This window comes from Amblyomma americanum, chromosome 8 (genome assembly GCF_052857255.1).
Source record: "Amblyomma americanum isolate KBUSLIRL-KWMA chromosome 8, ASM5285725v1, whole genome shotgun sequence".
NCBI classification, from domain to species: Eukaryota; Metazoa; Arthropoda; class Arachnida; order Ixodida; family Ixodidae; genus Amblyomma; species Amblyomma americanum.
In genome coordinates this window covers 97,190,260-97,213,801 of record NC_135504.1, presented here as the reverse complement: position 1 = coordinate 97,213,801, position 23,542 = coordinate 97,190,260, and the positions used below count along the sequence as shown (strand labels likewise).

Here is a 23,542-nt window from a genome sequence, read left to right as displayed (position 1 = left end):
ATGTGGTCTAGCGTGCCTCTCTGTCCACAATGTTTACATTTATCGTGGTCTCTGTCATCGATCTTGAGGTGGTGTAGCCATACGGGGTTGGGGTAGTTTCCAGCCTGCAGCCTTCGAAGGCTTTTGGCCTCTCCGTTAATTGTTTGTGTGGTGTTGGGAATATTTTCCTGCTGAGCTTGTATTAATATTCGCAGATGTCGTATGTGTTTAGCGTCTCCTCGTGTTCTGGGTTGTCGAGCCTTTCTGCGCTCGTCCGGTTATAGATATCTCGGGCGAGCGCGTGAGCGGCTTCGTTAATTTCCAGACACCGATTCGTGGCCTGGGGTCCATTTGATTGTGATCTTACGTGTGATCTCTCTTGATTCGAGAATCTTCTTCGCCTCGACAGAGACTCTTCCTTTTGCTAGGTTCCATATAGCCGTTTTGCTGTCACTATAATTATTATATTTGCCTTCGTGCCGACGCAGGCTAGTGCGATCGCCACTTCCTCAGCGACGTCTGCATCTCTTGTCTCTACCGATGCCGTGATCAAGGGGGTGCCACTGCTGTTTACCACTGCCGCGACTGCAGGTCCTGACTTGCCAGTGGCTGCGTCTGTGTGTGCTACAGTGTTTGGCTCTAGTCCATTCGTTTCTCTTTCGATGGCCTCGGCCCTGTCTTTTCTTATTTCTTCGTTGTGGGTGGGACTCATATTTCTTGGCATGGGGGAGATGCACAAGTTGGCTCTGCAACCTTGGCTTAGGCTAGTTTTGGGATTTGGCCCTCTGTCGTGCTGGAGCCCGACCAATTCTAGGATTTGTCGCCCTGTTTCTGACTGACTGAGTATAGACTCCCGTGGCTTCCGCCACTTCCTCCCACGTGTTGTGTACTCCCATTCCCATTAATCTGGCTCTAGATGTACTGTTGGGGAGGCTGAACGCGCTTTTTACGCTTTTTCTTACTACGGTATCGATTTGTTCTCTTTCTCTTGCTGGTAAGTTCAGGTAGGGTGTTGCATAGCAAACTCTGCTGATTATGTATACCTGTACTAGCCTTAGTAAGCTCTTTTCTTTGAGTCCCCTGTTTTTGAGGGACACTCTTCTGATAAGGCCAGTGACTTGTGCGGCATATCCTTGTATAGTTTGCGGACTAGGGAGCCATTTCTGCCGTCGGCTTGAATAATGAGGCCGAGGATCCTGACCTGGCTCACCATGGGTACTCTTTGGCTGTCTACTACGATGTCGAAACTTGGTTTTTCCTTCTTACTTGTGTAGGCTAATAGTTCTGATTTTTGCGTCGTGTGAACGCTGTCGCTGGCCAGACCCGGCGGGGCCATTCCAAAACCCTCTAGAGAATTTGGCGGTACGTATGTTTTTGCACAGATGGCGCTGCGAGTCTGCCGGGCAGCATTGCGAGCAGACGCCACTATGTTATCTTCGCCAGCTGCACGCAGATCCTGCAGCCCAATAACCAGGAAACATTAAAAGCAGGAAATCGGCTCTAAACTGTTCAAATGTAGCCGTTGACCCAGTTGGCATCCAGACGAAGCGACTCGAACGTATCGATCGGTGTTCTCTGACGCAGCAATCCACTTGCACACTAGGTCCGGCGCTATTTATCGTCGTCGTATGGATAGGCTTTGTGGTAATTGCACCCGCGGAAGGCGGTAAGTACGTATTGTAAAATCTGATTTCTGACTATAGCGACGCTTCTAAAGAGCGCTCATTGCAAATTGCAGGTTTCAGTCGATGCTTTCTTTAGCCTTGCATTTCATGTTGGAACAACCTAGTGACGTGATTGTCCGAACATGAACCCGCCGCGGTGGCTCAGTGGTTAGGGCGCTCGACTACTGATCCGGAGTTCCCGGGTTCGAACCCGACCGCGACGGCAGCATTTTTATGGAGGAAAAACGCCAAGGCGCCCGTGTGCTGTGCGATGTCAGTGCACGTTAAAGATCCCCAGGTGGTCTAAATTATTCCGGAGCCCTCCAATACGGCACCTCCTTCTTCCCTTCTTCTTTCACTCCCTCCTTTACCCCTTCCCTTACGGCGCGGTTCAGGTGTACAACGATATATGAGACAGATACTGAGCCATTTCCTTTCCCCCAAAACCAGTTAAAAAAAAAAAGGACATGAAATGACTTCGGCTTCGAACCATGATCAGGGCTCCGAAGCGATACAGTTTCATGACCGGGCATAATCACAGGGCTCTCATTAAACAAGAAGAATTATTGCGAGAGCAAAATTTTCGATAATTCGCAGTATACCTTCGGTATCTCCAACATTGCTGCGACGCGGCGTTCAAAACTACCGCTTTAGGCCCGTTTCACATGCATGCGATTTTCGCCTGCGACACTGCGAATTCTGTCGGTATGCGACTGGGGAGGGCCGTCGGTCTAGTCGCAGACGGCTTGCGATCGAGTTCCACCCGGTTGGAATTCAGTCGCAGCGTCGGTTTGTTCGCTCTGCGACTGACCAATGGGGAACATCTTAACGTGTGGTCACGTGCCACCGCCGCCGGAAGTTCAGTACCGGAAGTTTCAAGCAGCGCAGCAACGTAATTGTTGATTAATACAAAATCATTTATTCCATTGAAAACATGTGAAAGGTTTTGTCATAACTAAAAACACGCATAAAAATAACAACGTCGACACACACCCTGCTGTTTTAATATTGCAATTAATCAACGGTTGCCTATGCATGCATCAAGCAACCCTGTGTGTCGCTCCAACCGAATTCGGTGTGTCGGTGTTGCATGTGAAAGCAGTGACCGAAAATCGCACTGCGGCTACACCGACTCACCGAATATTTTCGGTCCAGTCGCATGCATGTGAAACGGGCCTTAGTCTTCGGTCTCGTGCACAACGTTATCTGCTATCTTGCGCCCAATACTACCATAGTGAGTAAATCGGTGAACTTATATCGGTTTTTTTTATGGTGCTAAGTTAAACTGCGTTAAGACCACCCATATTTTGTAATAATATAGAAAAAATAAACAAAACACAGCGCCGCGCAAAACCGAAACTGATGAAAAGTGGCGCCACCTTTGGCTTTCACCGAAAAGAGAGCTCTTTGCAAGTCCTTCGCTTACATCCACCCCCCTTCTCACTGCTGCAGGGGGTGGTCTTGCAAGCTAGTTTTGCAAGGCTAGGATCTCGTTTACGTTTTGCTTTTTTAGTGCTAATTTAACCTCTGAACCGTGTTACACTACTGTTAACGCAACGTTTGTATTCCTGTGTTCTCACCGCCTCCACTTTCTGGCCTCGTTGATGCGCTACCCGCCTTCGCTCGTTCGGGACGCGGACTCTGGCATGAACATGACCGCATCGGTGCCCAGGAGTACGGAGTCCTTCCCGACGTCCGGTAAGCCTACGGATCGCCTCGTATTCCTGGCTTCTGACGCGTGCCGTGCGACTGCTTGCCACCGCCTCTGCTGTATCTGCCACCGTGTGCACGAGTTTTTCGTCCGGCCAGTGACCCATGAGTTGGGGACCGAAAATCGATAGACGGCGAAACAACAATCGTCTGGCGTCCCAACGGACGCCACTGAGGTTCCTGCGCGAGCCAGTTTTTGATAGAGACGGGCCTCCAAAAGGCGCTTATCTCATCGACAGGCCGACTCGGATGAGTGAATCTGGGATGTTTCCCCTCCCCGCCAGCGGATGTGTTGTGCGCTGCCATATGCGCGGCGGCACGGGTCGATTATTGTTCTGCAATTCGCTGATAAGAAGCGCGCTTGTTCGGCATGCATCGCGGATGCCTTGGCGTGTCGGAATTGCGAGCGTAGGGGCTGTTTCTGTGGGTGACACAAGTTACTTCTGATGCAGCGCGCCGTTTCGTCGCCTGTACTCTGACAGTGTGTGGTGTCATCGTTGAAGTGCTGCGCCCTGATATCCGTAAACAGATGACTCATGTCGGAGTCGCGACAAAACGCGGTTGCGTTGCGGACGAGTCATTTGCAGACGGCAGCTTTTCTCTTCAGGCTTTCTAAACGCTAGTTGCGAACTGACAGTTGTAAATGACTTCGCTTTGGCTGAGTGCGGCTGTCGGATCGATTCGTTTGCGGATGCACTCAGTTTTGTGACTGACGCCCGAAGAACACTCCAGCAGATGTCAGTGGCTGGTTGCTCTAACATTGCCTGCATGTCAAGCTGTGCCGACGTTACCGATTTTGGTTGTTCTTTTTCTATTTACTTTTATTGCCTTCTTTAAGGGATGCTTTGCCGGACTCGTATACCGGCGAGCCAGGATCCGTCTTTTGGTTTTCGCGTTCATTTCACATTGCATCGATATCGACGTCCTGTCCGCGTACGCAAAACTGGTTTTGGTTTGAGTTGGCAAAAGAAAACTCGCCTCGCAGACGCTGGCACGACCTTGTCTGCTTGTTTCCAAGCCGTCATTTGTCGGCTCTGTGCCTCTTCTCCAGCGCTAGTTAACGAGCCGTAAGAAAGAAAAAAAAAACCGGATAACTAATAAAGGAAGTACCGCTGCTAACGCGAGTGTATGCATGCAAGGTCATCCTATACCGCTGTGACGCCAGAGTTGCGCTCACAGCTGTTTTCCACAGCTGTGATGGCCTGATCCGCGGCCTATCACCGCGTCAGAACCCGCTTGCCGTGTTTTTGTTTATGGACTTCAGCTGTCGACTGCCGCGTGTAGGGGTAGGTGATCTTCGTGGAAAACCCGACTCGAAGAACGCCCCTCTCCGCTTGCGAAATGATTTTATTTTTCTCGAGTAACGCGTTTCTCAGTGACCTGGCAATTAGCGCGGTCATAATTGTCACGACGTCGGCTTGTTCGATCGTATAATGGTGCTGCAATTTACAGTGGCGGTGACTGACAGTGATGTTGCGCCGCACGGTGAAAGTTGCCGTCCGGTGACGCAAATGGATGCAGCAGGCGATAACGCGCCTCAGGTGCTTTCTGGCGTATCTTATCTCGCGAAGGTACAATGAAATGCCGTTGACACGGCTGAGTTCCGCGGAATTTTTTTTGTATTTATCAAGAGGGTTCGCCAGTGTAGTCGGTGAGAACTTGCGTCAGCTTTGTAACAATGAAGCTATCGCGCTGGTTGCGATAAAACTTCAGGCATAAAAGCAAATGTAGCTCGGCCTTTTGCAGGAGCGATACCTGCACATATTTCGGCCTGCCTAACGACCCTTGTGTAGATGAGGTGTTATCAGTGTCCGGGGAACAACGCCAACATATGCCATTCTGTACCGGGTTCAAACAGATGGGAAGGTCACATAGTGTAGTGTATTAGTGGCGCCATGGTCCCCCACTTGTGTACCAGCAATTCGTTGAAACCCGCAGTAGAGTAAATAGCTCGTGCTCCAGGCTGCATGGATATTATGCTCGTTTTAAATGTCGAAGTCGTGAAGAAATGCAACGAATATATTTCAGAAATGTGAAGTAAAGTATTGCACATAACAAATTCAGAAACTGCGTGTGTAGCAGGGCAACTGCATTGTGTGATTAACACCGGACTTGGTCTGCTTGCTATTTGTCTTGACGTCGACTACGTAGTGGTGATTGGTATGGACCAATCAAAACAAGGTGGATGATTTGCCGACAGAGGCATGGGCGAGATTGAGGAGTAGAGGACCTGTTGTGTTCTGGGGGGAAAATGAAAATCGGTTTTTGGGGAAAGGAAATGGCACAGTAGCTGTCACATATCGGCGGACACCCGAATCGCGCCGTAAAGGACGGGATCAAGGAGGCAGTGAAAGAAGAAATAGGTGCCGTAGTGGAGGGCTCCGGAATAATTTCGATCACCTGGGGATCTTTAACGTGCACTGACATCGCACAGCACACGGGCGCCTTAGCGTTTCGCCTCCGTCGAAACGCAGCCGCCGTAGTTGGGTTCGAGCCCGGGAACTCCGGATCAGTAGCCGAGCGCCCTAATCACTGAGCCACTGCGGCAGGTGTTCTGGGAGCTTAGAAGTAGTGGTTTTGTATAGAAGTTGGGGCATGAGGCGCGATATAAAAATGTGCAGCAAGGACCTTGATGAGTTGGCTGCAGTTTTACGTTTATGGGCAGCGGTGGAGATAGTTTTCACATAATCACAACAGGTCAGTCTCGCAAATCACTGGAAACAATGAGCTGTGCGTGTAATGAAGCCGAAGTATGCGTTTGAAACAATGAATTCAGGAAATTGCGCTATTATCACACAGACACATATATATACACAAGTGCTTATTAGAAGAGCGCAGTCTTGTGATTGTTTCAGCGAGCACTTGAAAGAATGATAAAAATGGGTGCTTCAGTATCGATGTTTGATGCAGAGGTTACCAGAAACTTTTCCTTTTTTATTATTATTTTAATAAAACCACTTACTACTATTACTACTACTTCGAAACAAAAACATTTTCAGGAACAGGCTGTCAGCAACGGTGGATAGAATTCATTATAAAAGAGATTCTAATAACCCTTAATGTAAAGTGTGCTGGTTACTGATAGGGAGGAGTTCGAGGCCACGTGCAAGACGATGCCGTACCAGTTTTTTCACACGAAGAATAAAAAATTTCCCTGAAAGTCACACGCTTTTTACCGCGCAAAACCGAAGCAGCGCACATGGAGCCCGGTGCAGACGTAACTTCCGCTTTTGAACATGTTGCAGTGCCCACGCTCTAAACAGAATGGAGTAAGAAGGGTGCATAAGCCGTCCTCCAGCGCACTGGGCATCGCAACACGTCATCCGCGGACATTGACCCTGCACCGAGCTTCCTGCGTGTCTCATGCTCCTATTTCCGTTTTGCCCGGAAAAAAAAAAAGCGCCGGATTTCGTCGCCCTGCAGACGTTTAGAGGTCTTTTTCTGCCTCCCTCTTGGCTCTGACCAAACAGGCTCTCTTAAGTGCTAATTAGTCTACCCTGCAAAATTAGCCACCTATTTGGGGTGATTTGTATGTTAACACTGACGTCCGCCGCGGTGGTCGGTTTGTTCCTGAAAAGATTTTGTTCCTATCTGGAACTCCCTGTTTTAGCGAAACGCCCCGTATATGAACGCGTGCTGATCGATGACCACTGACCTATCGTGAAAACAAATTTAATGACCATATTTTTTCGCCGGGTGCGTTTGAAACGGCCGCTATCTAATCAGTAGTAATGCAGCTTATTCACTACTGTTAGAATTCTGAACAGAGTGTGTGCTGTGCACAGTTTGTTTAGTACTATCTATAAGACGTGTCCCCTATCACTGTAATAATGAGTTACCCCATGAGGGAGTACGAATGCAGTAAATAGCCCTCTAACGCACTCCCTAACATTGCAGCGTATGCTGCCGAAGTCTCGATCGGAGTAGATTTCGACCACTATAGATACACGGAATGTTTATTGTTGCCACCGGAGGCATATTCTCACCTAAAAGCATAACAACTTGGTGCTGTTAGCAATGGAAGGAGACGTTTAAACACGATACCGTAGGTCTTGAGTTTAGCAATCATACGTTACTTCAAAACCTCGGTTGAAATGTTTGACCGTAAGCATTGCGTATTTTTACTCACGGGGCTTGGGCAGCACACCCTGGCCATATTAGGGAGTGGGGCTAGACTGTGTACTCTCTTAAGTGCTAACTCAGCAATGTAGTGTTCACTATGGCTAGTTCCGTTGCCGTGTTCGTATTGCACGCGTCAAGGCAACGATTTGTTAACCTTCGCGTGCAACGCGCACGTCTGACGCTGGCTTCCACTCCCGGCTCTCCCATGTCCGACAGTTTTTATTCAACGCCCCCTAAGAGCGCCCGTGGCCAGTGTGTTAGGTACGTATGAGTGGCAGCCGTATGACAGCGGTAAACGCAGCACACAGCACTCAACGGTCCCCGCATGGAGCAACGAACTTGCGCACACCGAATTGGAGCCGCGGTGGCGGCCTGTAGTGGTTCGTGCATCCGCCTCGCACGCGTAATGTGCGAGGTTCGATCCCCAGCGCCGCGAGGTACACACCTAACCTGGTGCTCCGCTTATTCGGGGTGCAATGCTCGGGAAACCCCGCCCTTCTGTAACCGAAAAATGCCTTGTTCCGTGCAGCTGTTTGGCCACAAATGCCCGCTCGCGCCATTAAAACTCACCGTCATTATCACGACACCAAATTAAAAACCGGTAATGAGTCAGGACACGTGAAATTTTGCACTGAAGCAAATGTGTCGGCTCTTTGGAAGCGTCGCAAGGGAGTCCGCCACAGTGGTTGCGACGCCCTAAGGGCAGCAAGGGGGGGTGAGCGCGGACGTCCTTGCGTCCGTCCGTGCGGCCCAAGGTCGGTGGCGCTCGATGGGCGTCAATCAGCGCGCCATCGATGGTGTCGGTCGTGGAGGGAGGTTCCCCGCCCCGGGCCAGGGGCGCTTCGTCAGTGCCTCTTTTCCAATGCGCGCTCATTTATTTTTCGACTGTACATTTTTCAACTGCCTTTCCTCGTTTGGCGTGTTATGCAAGCGCCGTCACGCGGCCTGGGGGAAAGGGCTTTCGCTTTCACGTGACTCGCGTTTTGATCCGCGGTTGCTGCGCCGCTGAGAGCTCGCATCTGAAGAGACTGAGGCTGTCACTAAAGCACTACTTGGGCCTGATTTTGAGGCCCAGACTCGCTAAATTACCCCTTCTGGGGGATTTTTTAAATGGTGCCGGGGGAAATTAAAGGTTTAGGTATTTTCGGGGTTTAACGCCTTGAAGCGACTGAACTAGTCTATGAGAGACGCCGTAGTCGATAGCTCGATGGATAATTCCGACCGCGTGGTGTTCTTATTAATTTACTGCGCACTGACATTGCACAGTACACGGGCCCCAAGTATATCGCCTCCGTCGAAATGCGACCTCCGCGGCCGGGATCGAGCCCGCGTCCTTCGAGCAGCCGAGTGTCATAACCACTGAGCCACCGCGGCGGCTCAGAAATAAAAGGGGCGGAGTGGTGGAAGAAAATAAAAAAAAAACGTCCTAAACCTCTTGTAGTGTTACAAAACAACCTTTAATTTCCTCACACTGAACAGATATATTGCGTTTGGCGCGTGACGGCCTTAGCTGTCTATATGCCACAAAACCCAACACAAAACAAAAAAAGTAGCGAGACAGAAGCAGAGAAGTAGGCGCTAATATATGTCGCATCTATGTCGCATACACGCTACGCGTTCGGTGCGCCCTCTGCAGTGAATTTCAGCGCGTCGTGGTTTCGGCATCGAGCAATTTTCCGCAACGGGGCGTGCATTGCGTCGAGAACAAACTGCGGTGAAGATGCGACCGCGGCGGAAACGTGTTGTGCACATTGTGAGCGGCAATTTGTCGGAGCGCTTCCGTTGTCGTGCAAACAGCTTCGTGCGCGTGATTCACGCAGTTGTAGCGGCTTGTTTTATAACGGCGGGTTACTACAAACAACGCCTGCACAGTGGTCGCCATCTGTAGTGGAAGAACATCTGGGCTTCGTGTGTCGGAATAACGGCGCACCTATTTGTGCACAGAAACACCTCACACAAATGTTGCAGCGCTCCCCAGTGATGCGGACTGAGAATGACTGTGTATGTGCTGTACGCGGTTTCCACAACAATGAAAGTCATGGGCAATTATTGCTTACATATTTAATATTTTCAGGAAGTATAGGTGGACCACGAAGCCACACTGAAAATTTTTTTGCAGGCCACCACATCAAGGCTGCACTCGGGGAATGACGAGCTCGGCAAGCATGGGTTCCATGCTAGAATCACCCTTTGGAGGGAACTTTTTCTGCTCAGACAGATGTGAAGTTTTTACCTCCCTCCGCTGGTCCATTAATACTTTTCCAGCCCAGTCGGAAGCATAAAGAGGTGTTGCACCAGGCGCTGTTGCGCGTCTCGCTTCTCATGCGACACCTTTCGGCGTTTTGGACAATCATGCCTCCAGACAGAAACGGACAGCTCCTCATCCATCCAGGTATCACTTGTGTCGTCGCCGACACCTGACGACGGAGTATATGCCACTGCGCCTAACCGATAAGCGCCGCGTCAGCTGCTTGACAATGTCACCCAGATGTCAATAGCTGTGGCTACCGCCCCAAACCCCAGGTGGTCCGAAAATAATCCGGAGCCCTCGTGGGTCATGTGTGGCTGTGGGACGTTGGACCCTGGTTCGTACCAGTTCTGGAGTGTGTGCCTGTGTAGTCTGGTGGTCCTTACGGGCGTTGGCCTTCGCTGGCATAGGGGTGAAGCCGGTACAGGCTGCCGCTGCCGCCACGTCTTCGCCTTGGAGGGCAGCGACATCTCTGTGGCACTGTTTCGTGTCAGAGGTATTTCTCTGTGGGCCTCTTCGAGGCGACCTTGCTTTCAGACGTGTCTATTCTGCGCGTGCTTCGATTTGTGCCCTTTCAGCTGGTCGAAGGCGGCGGCGGTTGTTTTTATTCGTCAGCGACTGTCGTCGCGGCCTCTCCGTTCGCGAATCGAGGTGAGAAGCTGGTCGTAGGTGCGTTCCCACCCGATCCGGTCTCCTCCATGCATCTCTCCATTTTTTTCCGCTTTCAGGAAAACAAAAAATTATCTAGGCGGGGTGCTCTCGTTGTTCCTTCTTCCTTCGGAGCTACGCTATGTGTGTCTCACGTTTGGCCGTCGGCGTCCCTTCCTGCCTCCTTTTGCATCTGGCCTTCATGGCCGGTGCGGTGTCGCGGCCGTTCTTCGATCGGATCTTCTCTACGGTAAGGCTTTCCTACCGTCTGCGCAAATGTTTCAACTTCGTGTTCGTGCGTTTGCTTGCTCCTTCTTCCCCCCCCCCCCCCCCCCCCTCCTCCGCCCCCCAATCCGGAAGCGTCCCCACGGGGCCTTCTACTCTCCCGTGGCTGTCGGTCGTGGAGTTGAGAGAACGCAAGCCGTGACGTCGCGCCCTGGATTACGCGCCACGAGTTGTCCCGTGGTCCGTGGAGCGCTCCCGCAGCACCGTGTGCCACAGAGCGCCGTTTTGCTCGCCACAGTGCAAAAAAGCGTGGCGGCCGGCTTGTGGAGCAAGTTGGCACCTTCTGCGTGTGGCCTCCACGTGCAGGCACGAGACTTGGCTTGTGCGGGCTGTTCCGTTGGAGATAACGGCGCTTGTGACTTGTGTTAACACCCCCTCCCGATTTCTGACCAGGCGGTGTGTGGCTGCACTTTTCCCCACTCCACCCCCTTCTTCGTCCCTTGCTTCTCAGGGCGGTTCAGGTGGGCATCCCGAATGAAAGACAGCTGCAGCTACTCGATAGTTGCCGGCCACATGCGTTGCAGCCCTTTCCCCTTGTGTACTCGATGTGCCTGCCCGCACGGTGAAGTCATGCTGCAGTTTCCAGCTTTAACACTTCTCCCGCGTGTGGTGACAGATTGCGGAAACAACTTTATACACGTCGACGGCGGCGAGTGGTAACGTTAGGGTGCACAGCCAGGGACGTTGCCTACTGCGCGTGCCCATTTGTTAGCCGCCAGTGTCTAATGGCGAGGCACATCCCTCGTCGGTGTGTGTTGTCTGGGAAGGCAGAGCTGCACAGGTGCCGGTGCAGCGAAGCCCCGACGTGCGTGTATACCTCGTGCGCCCGGTTTCGTCACTGTTGCAGTGAGACGGGGCTGCCCTCTCTCGGCAAGGTCGGGTGCTAATGGTCGTCCTCCTCTCCCTCTTTCGCTCGTTCTGTTGCTCGCTGTGGGCAGCAGTGCACGCGCCGGCGACCTGCCGTGGTCTTAAGAGCCGCGGGCCGTTGTCACCGGAGCCTCGCTCCATGCGGGGGTTGAGGGTACGAAGGGATGCGCGGCTGCGCGTGTTTAGTGAACGTGGGTGCACACGTGGTGTGCCTGCATGTTGTGGCAGTCGGGGAGAGACGCACAGCAGACTGCCAGGCAGCGACGCGTTCTCTGCCTCCATCTGGCGGCGACCGTCGGCTGTCGGCTTCCTCCTACGGACGTGCTCGTGGAATTTGACCCGAAACCCGCATTCTCCTTTCTCTCTCCCTCCATCTCGGTGTTGGGTTCTGGCTGCCGCTCCTGTTTCTGTCATTTTTTTTTTCTGCTGCACTTTTTCTTTGCATCTCCGGCTGCGCATGTGCCGTGTGTTTGACGGCCGGTGTAGCGGATACCCTGAAACTGCATCGTGAAGTTTCGGGTTGCTGCTGGGTTTTTCTCTGCGCCGTTACGTGTTTTGTTTTCTGTGGCTGTTTTGACGCGGCCCGTTGCCGCTGGTCGCGTACCTGGCTGGCTGATGCGTTTTTCCTCTCCCCTTCTTTTCGGCTGTTAAAAAAAAAAACAGTTGTGACTGAGCGAAATCAACTACTCTTGTGGATATATTCCATTAGTCTGGCAGTGTCGAACGGAATGCGCCCGCTGCTCGAGCCCAGTAGAGTTCCACTCTGAAGCGGACTCTCGGTTTTGAACCCCCTCCAACCTGATGCCCCCGTGCAGCTTGAATTGGCCAGATCACCACGTGGTGTCTGACGTAGCGGCACGTTTTGTCGAGGCTAGCCTGTATTGTCTCGTTCTTTTTCTCAGTTTAGCGTGCACTGGGATGGATGATTTGGCAGATGGGTTGCTCTTTACTCGGCTACAGACAGCGCATGGAGGTTGGTACAGAGGGAGAAAACAAATGTGTGAGACCGAAGAAAACACCGGCGCAGTGTTGTTCTATGCCTGTTCTGCCGTAGGTTGAAAATTGAAAATTGGTTTTTGAGGAAAGGAAGTGATGCAGTAACTGTCTCACTTATCTCGGAGGGCACCCGAACCGCGCCGTAAGGGAAGGGATAAAGTACGGAGTGATAGAAGAAAGGAACAGGCGCCGTAGCGGAGGGCTCCGGAATAATTTCGACCGCCTGGGGATCTTTGTCCCGTTAGAGCGTCGATCACTATACTATCATGGAGGTGCTCGCGCTCTGTTCCTTTCCGAAAACAGACACACGCACACGCACACACACTCACACACTCTCTCTCGCGTGTGAAGTGTGAATATATATGCATGGGGGGAGTCTTGCGGGAGTGTTGACAACAGCGCCGCGTGTCACCCTGCGACATCGCCCTGGTGAAAATCTCCTGCTGCGTACGGTATGCCGTGTGGCGATGACTCGTTCACCGCATCACTGGGGCCGGAGGACGTTAACTATATGCACAGGGCCTCCGGAAGTGGTTATGAGGGTGGCGAAAACGCGCGTGCATATCCAGCGGCCCGTTTCTATCGGCGTGGGATGCCCGCCTGCGCTGCGTGCCGACACACACCGCGTCCGAGTCGGGCGCCGTGTGTTCGCGATTCCGGTCGCTTGCTGGTTTATTTTCCCGCCAGCGGAGTTGGCTGTTTGTGCGCCGAAGGTCTCTGACGACGCGCGTCCCAACGCGAACGTGTGCGCTTGGCGCGTCGAGTTGTTGGTGAGGAGGGGGGGGATGATGCAAATCCGACGTTTGCGCGCGATCGCCTCCGGCTGCGTGCGCGGAAATAGTGAGCGAGAATGCGCGAAGGGACGGAAAAGCGTGCCTGTGCGGTTGCGTCGTCCCAGAACTATTCGCATTACTCGAGGGGGGAAAAATGTGCTATTAGTCCTCCTCCTCTTCCCCCCCCCCTCTTTTCTTTCTTTGCTGAAAACTGCTGGTGCTGCTGAGTCGTAAACTTCGAGAAGGCCCGCCCGTCTCTTCGAGGTTCTTAGGAGGCGTGAAATATCCGGCGGTTGATTCGCGCCCAACTCGAAAAAAGAAAGTCTGGGTATTATTCGCAGTCGGATAACCTTGAGTGGTGGTGATAGTGTGTGCGCTTTGATTGTCGCTCTATGGACGCTTGAATTGCATCGTCTGCGGGAAATTGCTTGCATGGATCCACGCGAAACACATAATCTTAAAAACCGGAAGTCGCATTGCGGAGTACCGGCGTAGTTAAATGCGCTGTTTGCTCCCACTTCGCAGGCTGAGCGTCCGCACCATACCCCGCTTTTGACGAGCGGAGTATAGGTGTGCGATTCTGCCGTGTGCCGAATGCTGTATGCATTGTGAGGACGAAGCGTAATTCATAAATCATGCGTAATGTATACCCCCATCTAAAAAAAAAACGTCGCCCTTGTACCGGTAGCCCGGATTGATTGACAAAAATATTTTTGTCGAAAAGAGCAATAGTTAGAGGTGTCATGTTGGGCAGCCGTCAGCCGTGGATGTCGGCGACCTGATCGTCCCACTCAAATGATTCCACACTTGTGGGAACACTTTCGGTGCCCGCTCGCTCGCTCTCTGGTGTTGTGTCTTCTGAGGCCCTCTATTGGCCGAGTCCTCGAACTCCTCGAACTCCGGCACTGCTAGTTAAGGACTCCACCCTAGCTCAGCTGGAGTGCGGGAAATCGTACGAACGAGCGGAAATATTAGACAAGGGCAGACCAGCGGCGTGCAACAAGGAATTCCAAGCTGTTTGTGTCGCCACAGGCGCAGATGTTAACGCAGGCGCCACCTGCTTGTGGGGTTGTGCGAGGACACGCGATTTTTGCACCTGAAGTGCCCCTATATTGGCGGTTAATTGCAGCTCCTGTCGGGACGCCGCCTCTGACGCATGATTGGCGCCTGGCCGCTCCGATCTCGTTTGCCTCTCCCCACGTGGGTCGTCGCGGGAGCAGCTGCCAGTATATGCGACCGTTACTCGCTTCCCGTCACCTGCTCTCCGTCGGTGTCGCCCCCTGCCCTGTCCGCTTTGGCAAAGCGTCCTTTATTACGGCCTGCCAATTTGCCCCAATTCAGCCACTGATGACGGCGCCCCACCGTCGCGCGCGTGTTATGGGGACAGTTATTGGCCCCTCACACAAGTCCAGTGCTGATATACGTTTGTACCCCCCCCCCCCCCCCCCCCCCCCCCAATCAACTGACGGGCGGAAGAGGACACCTCCGACGAAAGGTTCGCCGACCCCCCGCGGCTGCGGCCAGCTGTTACAACGCATCCGTCGGCTGTGCCTTGCCAACGTCGACACTGCCCCCGTGCCCTGCGCCTGTGTATGCGTCGACGGTGTGTCCCGAGTGGTCTGCCGATTGGCACTGTTGTTGCAGGGGGCGTGCAGAGGTGTTCCCGGATCGTGCCGTGTGTTCCGTGCTGCTTCCCCCCCGGGGAACGAAAGAAATAGGAGGAAGAGAAAGCGGGGAATATAAAATAGTGTCGTTTCGCTTGGCCGCCGGCGTGGATCGCGGGGCTTCGGTCGGGCCGTCGAAGTTGACGAGAACATCTGCCGCGCCCTCTCATTGTCCGACGCGGACTGTTTGTTCCTCTGCACGGCGGTTGTTTGTCTCTCGCCGACGCGCATTGTGTGTACGCGTTTGCTTCATTTCGCTGCCTGCGGCGCCCTGACGGCCGTCGTGTGCGCAGTTCTCGTGACCGCTCCTTTCTTTTTCTTTTTGCTTTTCGCGTTAACAGGCAGCTTCGTTTATTTTCCTTTTTTTTGCTTTCCCAGGTTAACGTATTCTGATGAAACTCGTGCTCTTGGTTCTCCTCTCGTACCTGATTACTTTTACCGAGTCTGGCAGCCGTGTAACATTTCATTCATGCTCAGGTCGATCTTAAAGTTCACCGTCTCCGTGGCCTCGTTCCAGAATCAAAAGGAGTCGTCGTTTTAAGTCGCTATTTCAGCCATTCAACGCTCGTACAAGTGTGTTTCTAGTAATCGTCCCTGGCACGGATTGAGTTTCGGTTTTGGTTTGCTATTCTCGTTGCTTTAAGGCGGTTTGTCGTCGCCTAGAGAGGGACTCCAAGGAATACGATTACTATCAGCTCTAAAATGCTTGAAAAACGCCGCGAGTTTAAGTCCCAAGTGCTTGAGAAACAATTGTTAGCAACAGAATAACCTTATGAAACGCACGCCATTTCGTGTAGTCCCGTTTTCGATAGTTACGTTTAATTATAGGTGACTGGCGGGCTTTTGTCCTAGCGCCACTTGCGTCCTTCGGTTACTAAAAACCACACCATAGATAACTCCCCTATTTCAGCCAATGGATGTATTAGACCACGTTATATGCAGTAACTATCCCATATCACCAAACCGCCGCGGTGGCTCAGTGGTTACGGCGCTCGGCTGCTGACCCGAAAGACGCGGGCTCGATCCCTGCAGCGGCGGTCACATTTCGATGCAGGCAAAATGCTCGATACCCGTGTACTGTGCGATGTCAGTGCACGTTAAGGTGGTCGAAATTATCCGGCGCCCTTCACTACGGCGTCACGCGTAGCCCGAGTCCCTTTGGGGCGTCAAACCGTGATAAACCAAACCTATTCCAGATCACCCTGTGCTTGATGCATTATATATAGCCTCAGTTTCCGCTTGTGGCATTCACTCCCAGCTGCTGCTACGACTCATATTGGGGCGCGCCATTCCGTTGTTTTAGGGTTGGTCGCAGACTTGCGCGCGTAGCCGGTGTGTGTGTGACGCGTGAGTGCGTCCTCTGGAAGCGGCCATACCCGTTACCGCCGAAGTTCATCTCTCTGCCCCTAGGCGCCGCCACGCGTATACAGTCAACTCTCGCACGTTCGCGTTGTCTGTGGTGTGCGAGCCAAAGCATTGCCTTGCACCTGTACTCGTGGCGTATCGAAGGTGTGATTAGGGAGAGGCAGGTACCCCGTTCGGTGGCACTGGTGGAAAACGGACGCTCCTGATGAAGCAAGTTGTGAGCGGCGGCTAACATATGGCAGCATAACGAGGAATTAAAAATTTAGAAAAAAAATTGACATTGACGAACAAAACTTGAACCGAGTTTGTAATGTGGTAGCAGATGGCAGCACCTTGTACTTGACCTGCGACCGTGCAATCTGAGAGCAAGATTCGCAAAAAAAAAAATTGCTTTGCTGGTGCCTGTCGCAGGCTTGTTTCAGTGGAGAACGTCTGCTATTGACTGTCCCTTCGCGCCACAATCACAGAGTAATACAATGCTCTCCGCCTTGATCGTAAACCGTACCCCGGCCGCTCACCCTAGTATTTCTGTGGGAGAGGCTCACACCATTCGACAGAAACAATTCAACACACTTGTCACACCTGCACGTCTTTATCTATGCAAACTCCGTCGTGATCCTTCATGCCCCAGCCGCCGCGGTGGCTCGGTGGGTATATGGTGCTCGGCTGCTGACCCCAAAGACCCGGGTTCGATCCCGGCCGCAGAGGTCGAATTTCGGTGGAGGCGAAATTCTAGAGGCCCGTGTACTGTGCGATGTCAGTGCGCGTAAAAGAACCCCAGGTGGTCAATTATTCCGGAGACCTTCACTACGGGCGTCCCTCATAGCCCGAGTCGCTTTGGGACGTTAAGCACTTATGAACCTTCATGCCCCAACTGCCCGGCCCTTTATGCCCAGCTTTCCCACTGTTTATTCTCCTGCCCGGTTGCCCAGACTGGCTTAGACCTCAAGGTGAAGAGCAGCGTCCGCTCGTTCAGCAGGTCATCGGCGTCTAAGTATTGTGCCCGAATAGAGTCTTGTACAGTCGTCCACCGACAGCGCTACAACTCCGAGCCGTCTGCGCTCCGCGGCGTCTAGCGGCAGCGCCTGGTTCGAGTTAGTGCATGCCACGGTGATGCTCAGATGCGATATCTCGAACCAGGCGCTGCCGCTAGATGGCACTCTGCGCGCTGCGGAGCGCAGACGGCTCGGAGTTGTAGCGTTGTCGGTGGACGACTGTAGTACTACTAATACTACTACTACAGGCGTCCAGCTAAGCATCACTGTCCACTGCTGACAGCGCCGGCGGTCAATTCGAATGTCCGCTTCGCTGGCCTTTTACGCGCCGGTATTAGCGTATATAGCAATGACTTTGACCACAAGGGCAGGACTGACTAGCACAGCTGTTTGTCCATCGTGTCTCTCTGTCCACCCCCCCTGTCGCCAACCGAAGCGCCGTTACGTGTGCCGATGTTGTTTTTTCCTCCGCCTTGGTAGCTGCGGCATAGTTTGCGTTTTTCTCGAGAGGCGCGCAATAATTATCGCCCCTCGAAGCGGCCTTTCGCGGGCGTAACGCAATGCATCCGCGTGCGGTTCCTCGTCTGCGGGGCCCTAATCAGCGACGCAGCAGAGGAAGGAACGTGCACTTACACACACGCGCGCGTGCCTTCCTGGAAGAAACCGCCGCCATCTTGATTAGGCTGTTCGCTGGAATCGACACCCCTTTCCGGGGCGCGTTTGGCCGGCCGACGACGACAGCGCGCGTTTGTGTTCCGGCCTTTTGGAAACGAGGTTCCTCGTTTTCACATCCTACAGCTCGTCTATTTAAATGTAACCCGGACGTCCGTCACATCCGCTCGTCCGGCTCCGAGTGCTGGGACGGATGGAAGGGAGAGGGGGGGGGGATATCTCTGGGGAACGAAACGGCTTGTCTTTGTGCTTTCGCTGTGGGAGAAAGAAACTGAAAAAAAAAAAAAAACAATGTTCGGATACAGGGATGTTGCGCGTCCCGCTTAGAGTTGAAGGAACCCTGTTCGTTTCTTGTTTTTGTGCATTGGTGCTGAGGTGTCCTGTTTGCGCCTTTCCGTGGGAGATAGTCGGCCGATCGGGTTGCGACGTTCACTTCGAAGGTCAGGGGGGCGCGGAGTGGTTGGCGCTGCCGTGCTGAAGACCCCGGGTGTCGCCTTCTTTTTTTTTTTTAGCAAGCCCTTGCGCTTTCACAGTGAAGAAGTGGCGATACATACTGCGCTCGCAGTACTCCGATAGTGGTTGCATTACGCATGAGATAAACCTGGAACGAGCGAATGCAGAGATCTAGAGCTTGAGGGCTGGCATGATAGGTTTGGTATACGACTGAGAAGCAAGCCGCCAAGCCTGGTTACTTGTAGCAAAGACTGTACTACGTGCGTGAGGGGCCAGTGTGGGAAATACACGCAGCTCCAGGTTGCTGGGTCGACAGTTATTCAGCGACGTCGGTGTCGCACCTTTGTTGGTCGAGTGGCCTGAGACGGCGTATAATGTCCGTCGCGAGTAATATTGAGCGGGATTGTTGAAGCAGTTACGAAAAGCGCCAACGGTGCGGAAGCCTGCCTTGCGGCCAGTGTCTGCCTCGGTCACCTCTGTGACCCGAGTGGACGCAAGGCTTAGTAAGCGCCCACACTCGGTGGCGGAGTTGACACCCGCACACGCGCGCGGTAAAATAAATATCTCATGGAAAATAAGTAGCTCATGGACCGCGCACTTTTTCGTGGGTCAACGCACGGGAGGAGTTTGATGGCCGAAGCGCGCACCGTATCGCTCCAACCGGACCTGTATTCGTATAGCCACGGGTCAGATCGAGATATTGGAAAAAAAGTAAGCTGCCCGAAAAAGTGGTTTATGACGAGTGAGTTTTCCCTCTTTACTCTGTAAATCACTGCCTCGTTTGGAGCTGTCCTAGTGTCGCTGCTGATGTATTCGCCCCCCCCCCTCCCCCCTACACACGCACAAGCACACGGAGCATTCAAAGCATATATCAAGCAGCAAGTTTCTCTTTCGCGAGAAGGGACCTTCTCCCAGCATTTCGGTGCCCTCTGACCCTTAATGATGCAGTGGTTGCTTCTTATGCGCCTGAGGCGAAAAAGCCTTTGTCCCGAAGGGTTTCGACCAACACTGTAGTCCATCTAGTGGCATCTGTCTGTCAGCAGGTGGCAGCAGTGGGGCCCCCGAAAGCGTTTGCGAACTGTGCCTCCCTTCTCCGGCTCCGTTATCCGCTGGCGGCGAGTGCAGTGCTGCTCCGTTGCGGTCAGGTTTCTCGTCGACCCTTCCCCGCGTGAGCGCTACGGCTGGCCTGTGCGCCGGTGGCGGTTCCACCGACGCCCCCCGTGTGGCTGTTGCCCGGAGCCGTGCCGGGGCGCGGTCGGGTGTTCTTCCTCCCGAACTGCGCGTGTGGCACTGCCTTCCCCCGGGGTCTCCTGCGCTGCTCGTTGCGCTGTCGGGTCACGCGCCCACCGCGCTATCTTTCCCCTCCTTGGCTGCTGCCTGGGTCGTTGTTCCGTTGCTGCTGCCGCAACGCGGGCGTAGTGGTTTTTGGACCACTCTGTGCGCGCTCTGTTTCGCGCTCCTTTTTTTCTCTCTCGTTTTCGGGCGTATTTGTTTCGGGGCTTCTCCCCTCTCTCTCCGCCCAGTCCGGGTTCACCACACCCTCGGACGCTTTGTCCGGCTCCTTTCGCAACCCCTTTTATTTCTCTCGCTTCCGTTCGGCGTCGCCAGTCGATGCCCTTACTACCTTTGCGCGCGTGTGTTGTCAGTGCACTTGCGCGGAAGCGCCTGACGGGGACGCTGCGCTTGCGTTCGCTTTAAAATTCGGGGGCTGCGTTTTCTTCGTTTCTAGTGCGCCTGCTCTTGTCAGCTTTTTTCCTTTTCCCCGTCGGCCGTATCGGGGTACCTGCATGACGAAACGTCCCCCCCGTCGGGCGCGTGCTTTGCATAGATAGCGAGCGCGCGGGCAGTGCCTGCGGCAGCAGCGCTTGCGCCCCCCCCCCCCTCCCTATGGGGGCGCACGGGGGTGGTGGTCGGCGACCGCTGCCTCCTCGCGGCCGTTTCCCCCGCCGAGGCGCGCGTGTCATCCTTCATGAGTGTGCGCCCCAGTTTCAGCCGTCAGTGCATGTTAAAGACAGTTTTAGCTGTGCGTGCGCAAGTGCTTGCGTACGCAAAGCGCTACGGCGCTGCGTGCGTCACGCTGTCCGCTCCGAAGTGTAGTTTTATCTGGCCGAGCGGTAGCGTCCCTCAGGCGCACGTAGCGCCATCTAGTGAAAAGACGTCAAAGCACATCAAGGCTCGTTTGAAGAACATTTTGTCCGTAATTACTGATAACTAGTGTGAGTGCATTGGGAGCCCATTTTTGTTGCAAGAAGAAAAATATGCAAACCGAAGAAAATGTAAGAACTGGCTAAAACCTTGAAAACTCCTTCGCCAGGTGTCGTTGCTACAAGGAAAACACACTGCATTCAGTTAGGCCTAGGAGCTTGAAAATCGCCAAATTATCTGAAAAGCAGGGGCCAGTTATCGCTTATACCGCTACGTGTGGGCAAGAGTAGGCGAAATAAAAGCGAACCGCTACCATTTGAGCGAGCTATTGCGTCGGAGAATCCAGCGGCGACACGCATTTAATCTGAAGCGGGCGCCGCCATCTTGTCGACGTTAACGTACGCAAGCGCCGCAACGCAAAGTCCGCTGGCTAGCGTACGCACGCAAGACGCAGGGCTTGCGCTTGCGTTCTGCGCATGCGCACTACCGTCCCCGCAAACTCCTTGCGTACGCTAAGCCGTTGCGTATGCACAGCTAAAACTGTCTAGTGCGTGTTAACGTCGTGACGATCGCTTGCGGTGGTTTGAGCATCCTTCTCTTGTGCGGCAGGTACGCGGTTCGATCCCCGGGGTACGCGCTTTCCCACGGACTGCTCGCCCTCTCCGGCGCCGAAGAATTCAGACAGTGGGTCGTTGACCTCACCTTGTTCAGACCGAAAGCCATCTAGCCATGGTGCTCTTTGGCCAAGCCGGCTGTGCGCCATTAAAATCAAATCATCGTCTTCCTCGCAGACATGGTACACTGCGAAGACTCCTTAAATGAGTATAGACGCCTAATTTCTGTGGCATGTTTTCTTCACTGTAATGCTGCGGAAGACGCTGCTACGCATGAATAAACCTGTGGTATTCGCCTGCGACCTCTAAATAATTTACAATTGAGTTTTACTATCATGTTTCGGTTTCAACAGCCGAGCGATGGCTGCGAGGTCAATGTGTGGTTGTATGTCACGTGAGGCATGGAAAAACTGCAATATAATCGCTGCTTCATCGTTTCGGTTCACTACAGTGCTGAAGCCAGCCTTCCTCAAAAGCCGGAATGACAACGAATGTGGAAGCACCGATTGTATTGCAGTTTTTCCATGCCTCACGTGACCTATAACCTCTCTGACGTCACAGACATCGTTCGGCTGCTGAAACCTAAACCGAAACAGCGCACGAAAGAAATTCGATAAATTATTTAGCGGTCGTAGGAGACTACCAGGGGTAATTCATGTATAATGCCTTACGCATCGTTACAAAGAAGAAAACACGCAGCCAAAAGTTAGGTGTCTGTACTCCTTGAACGCAACCTGCTGGTTGTCTTTCGGATCGGAGGGAGTCAAAGTACCGCCTAACAAGATCGCCTGAATGGACCGTGTCGATTCGTTATCGTATTTTCAATGCCTCTTCCGGTCGTCGGTGTTCCTACGGGAACACAACGTGATTTGCAGGAAGTGTGCTCTCCTGACGCGGCGAATTCCACGAAAGCACTTATCGAGAGATTTCTGTTCTTCTGTCCTGCTGGCTAAACCTGTTCTTTTCCGTACTTGGTACTATAGTATCTCTCTCTGCATCAATGCCCACAGCTAGGCGGGGCTTCAATAGCATCATCCGTTAAATCTGGCCAGAGAATTTCTTCCGGTCGGCCGTTTTCCTGAAACTACTTTGCGTGTGGTCTCCTTCCGCCTTCCCCCTCTCTCCAACTTTCGGCCTCCACGGCGTACAGTTTACTTCTGGAGTATATATGTTGCTTGCCTTCTCCCTGTTTAGGTATTTATTCCGGGCCGGTCATCCTGTAAGACCGCAGGGGAGATTTTGTTTGTCGCGCGTGACTCAGTTGTGTGCGCCGGCAGCGGCGGTTGACTAATCCCCGGGAATCCACGACGCTGCCGCTGTCAGCGGCCGAGGGGGCCGTCGAGGCGGTGACTAAACGCTCTCTCATCAGGCAAGCCGGGGAATGCCTAGGCCTGCTTTTTTTGCGTGTGTATTGGTACCTGTGTGTGGGTGAGGGAATGGGTAGGTGCAGAGAGAGATAGAGAAAGTGTTGCATTTTCTTTACCACGCAAGTAATTTCTTCGTGTAGTTTGTGAAGCTAGCTTCGCCTCTTGGCACGGCGGCAATGCGGGGAAGCGCGCTGTGGGGGGTAGGAGCGAAGCGCTGGTGATAAGCTTCACTGTTTGAGTGATGACAAGTGCGCTGTTTTGAGTCGTAGGCTCAGTTTAGCAGCGCAGTACTACCACTCTAAACGGCCGAGTTCTTGGCCGCCCGAGGTGCGAGGCAGTGTAACAGCGGCCGGGCATTAGAACTCTCATTAAAGGCACAAATTTCGGAGGTTCGTGTCCACACCAGCGTTGTACGCAATCGTTATGAAACGAAACGGCGTCCCCCATCAGCAACCATTGTCGCCCCACTAAACGGACGTGCTGGCGTGGAGGGACCCCCTAGGACCCCGTGATTCCAGGCGCCTTCTATAGGGAACATACACGAGCAGTGCGAACGTGAGTTTACGCAGTTGAGAGCAGCGAGAGTGTGACTGATGGATGGTGTAGTAACTCTTTTCGTTTTCACTCTGGCAGCGGTCATCGCACATTCCAGCTGAGTCGCATTGCGGTCGCGTTTGCCGAGACCCCCTGAATCGCCCCTTTCCCATTTGCTTCGGTTAGCTCAAGACGGTCGCTTCTGTGGGAGTCCAGTGCGCTTCCCGGCCGTCACCGATCTCGAGCGCCAACACAGTGAAGGCCGTAAGGACGGAAACCACGTTCTTGTTTCTGGGATGAAAGGTGGAGAGGGAAAGTGACCTTGTCCCGCGCTCCTAGCTCCTTCCTTCGGTCGTGTTTACGGCGGCTGGTTGGACTTCCCCCAGTGGGGCACCGGCGGTAGATGACGTCCCTCTGTTACCTCTGTCACACTAGCTGTGT

General features: G+C 53.3%; 1 protein-coding gene across 1 annotated transcript in view; it reads left to right on the top strand.

Moving 5' to 3' along the window:
* Positions 1 to 3,068: 3,068 nt before the first annotated feature.
* The window catches only part of step (cytohesin steppke), a 74,826-nt gene continuing 54,352 nt past the window's right edge, over positions 3,069 to 23,542 (top strand). The window contains exon 1 of the mRNA XM_077635278.1: positions 3,069 to 3,341. Coding sequence (XP_077491404.1) covers positions 3,248 to 3,341 — 94 coding nt within the window. The 5' untranslated portion in view covers positions 3,069 to 3,247. The remainder of the gene's footprint in view (positions 3,342 to 23,542) is intronic.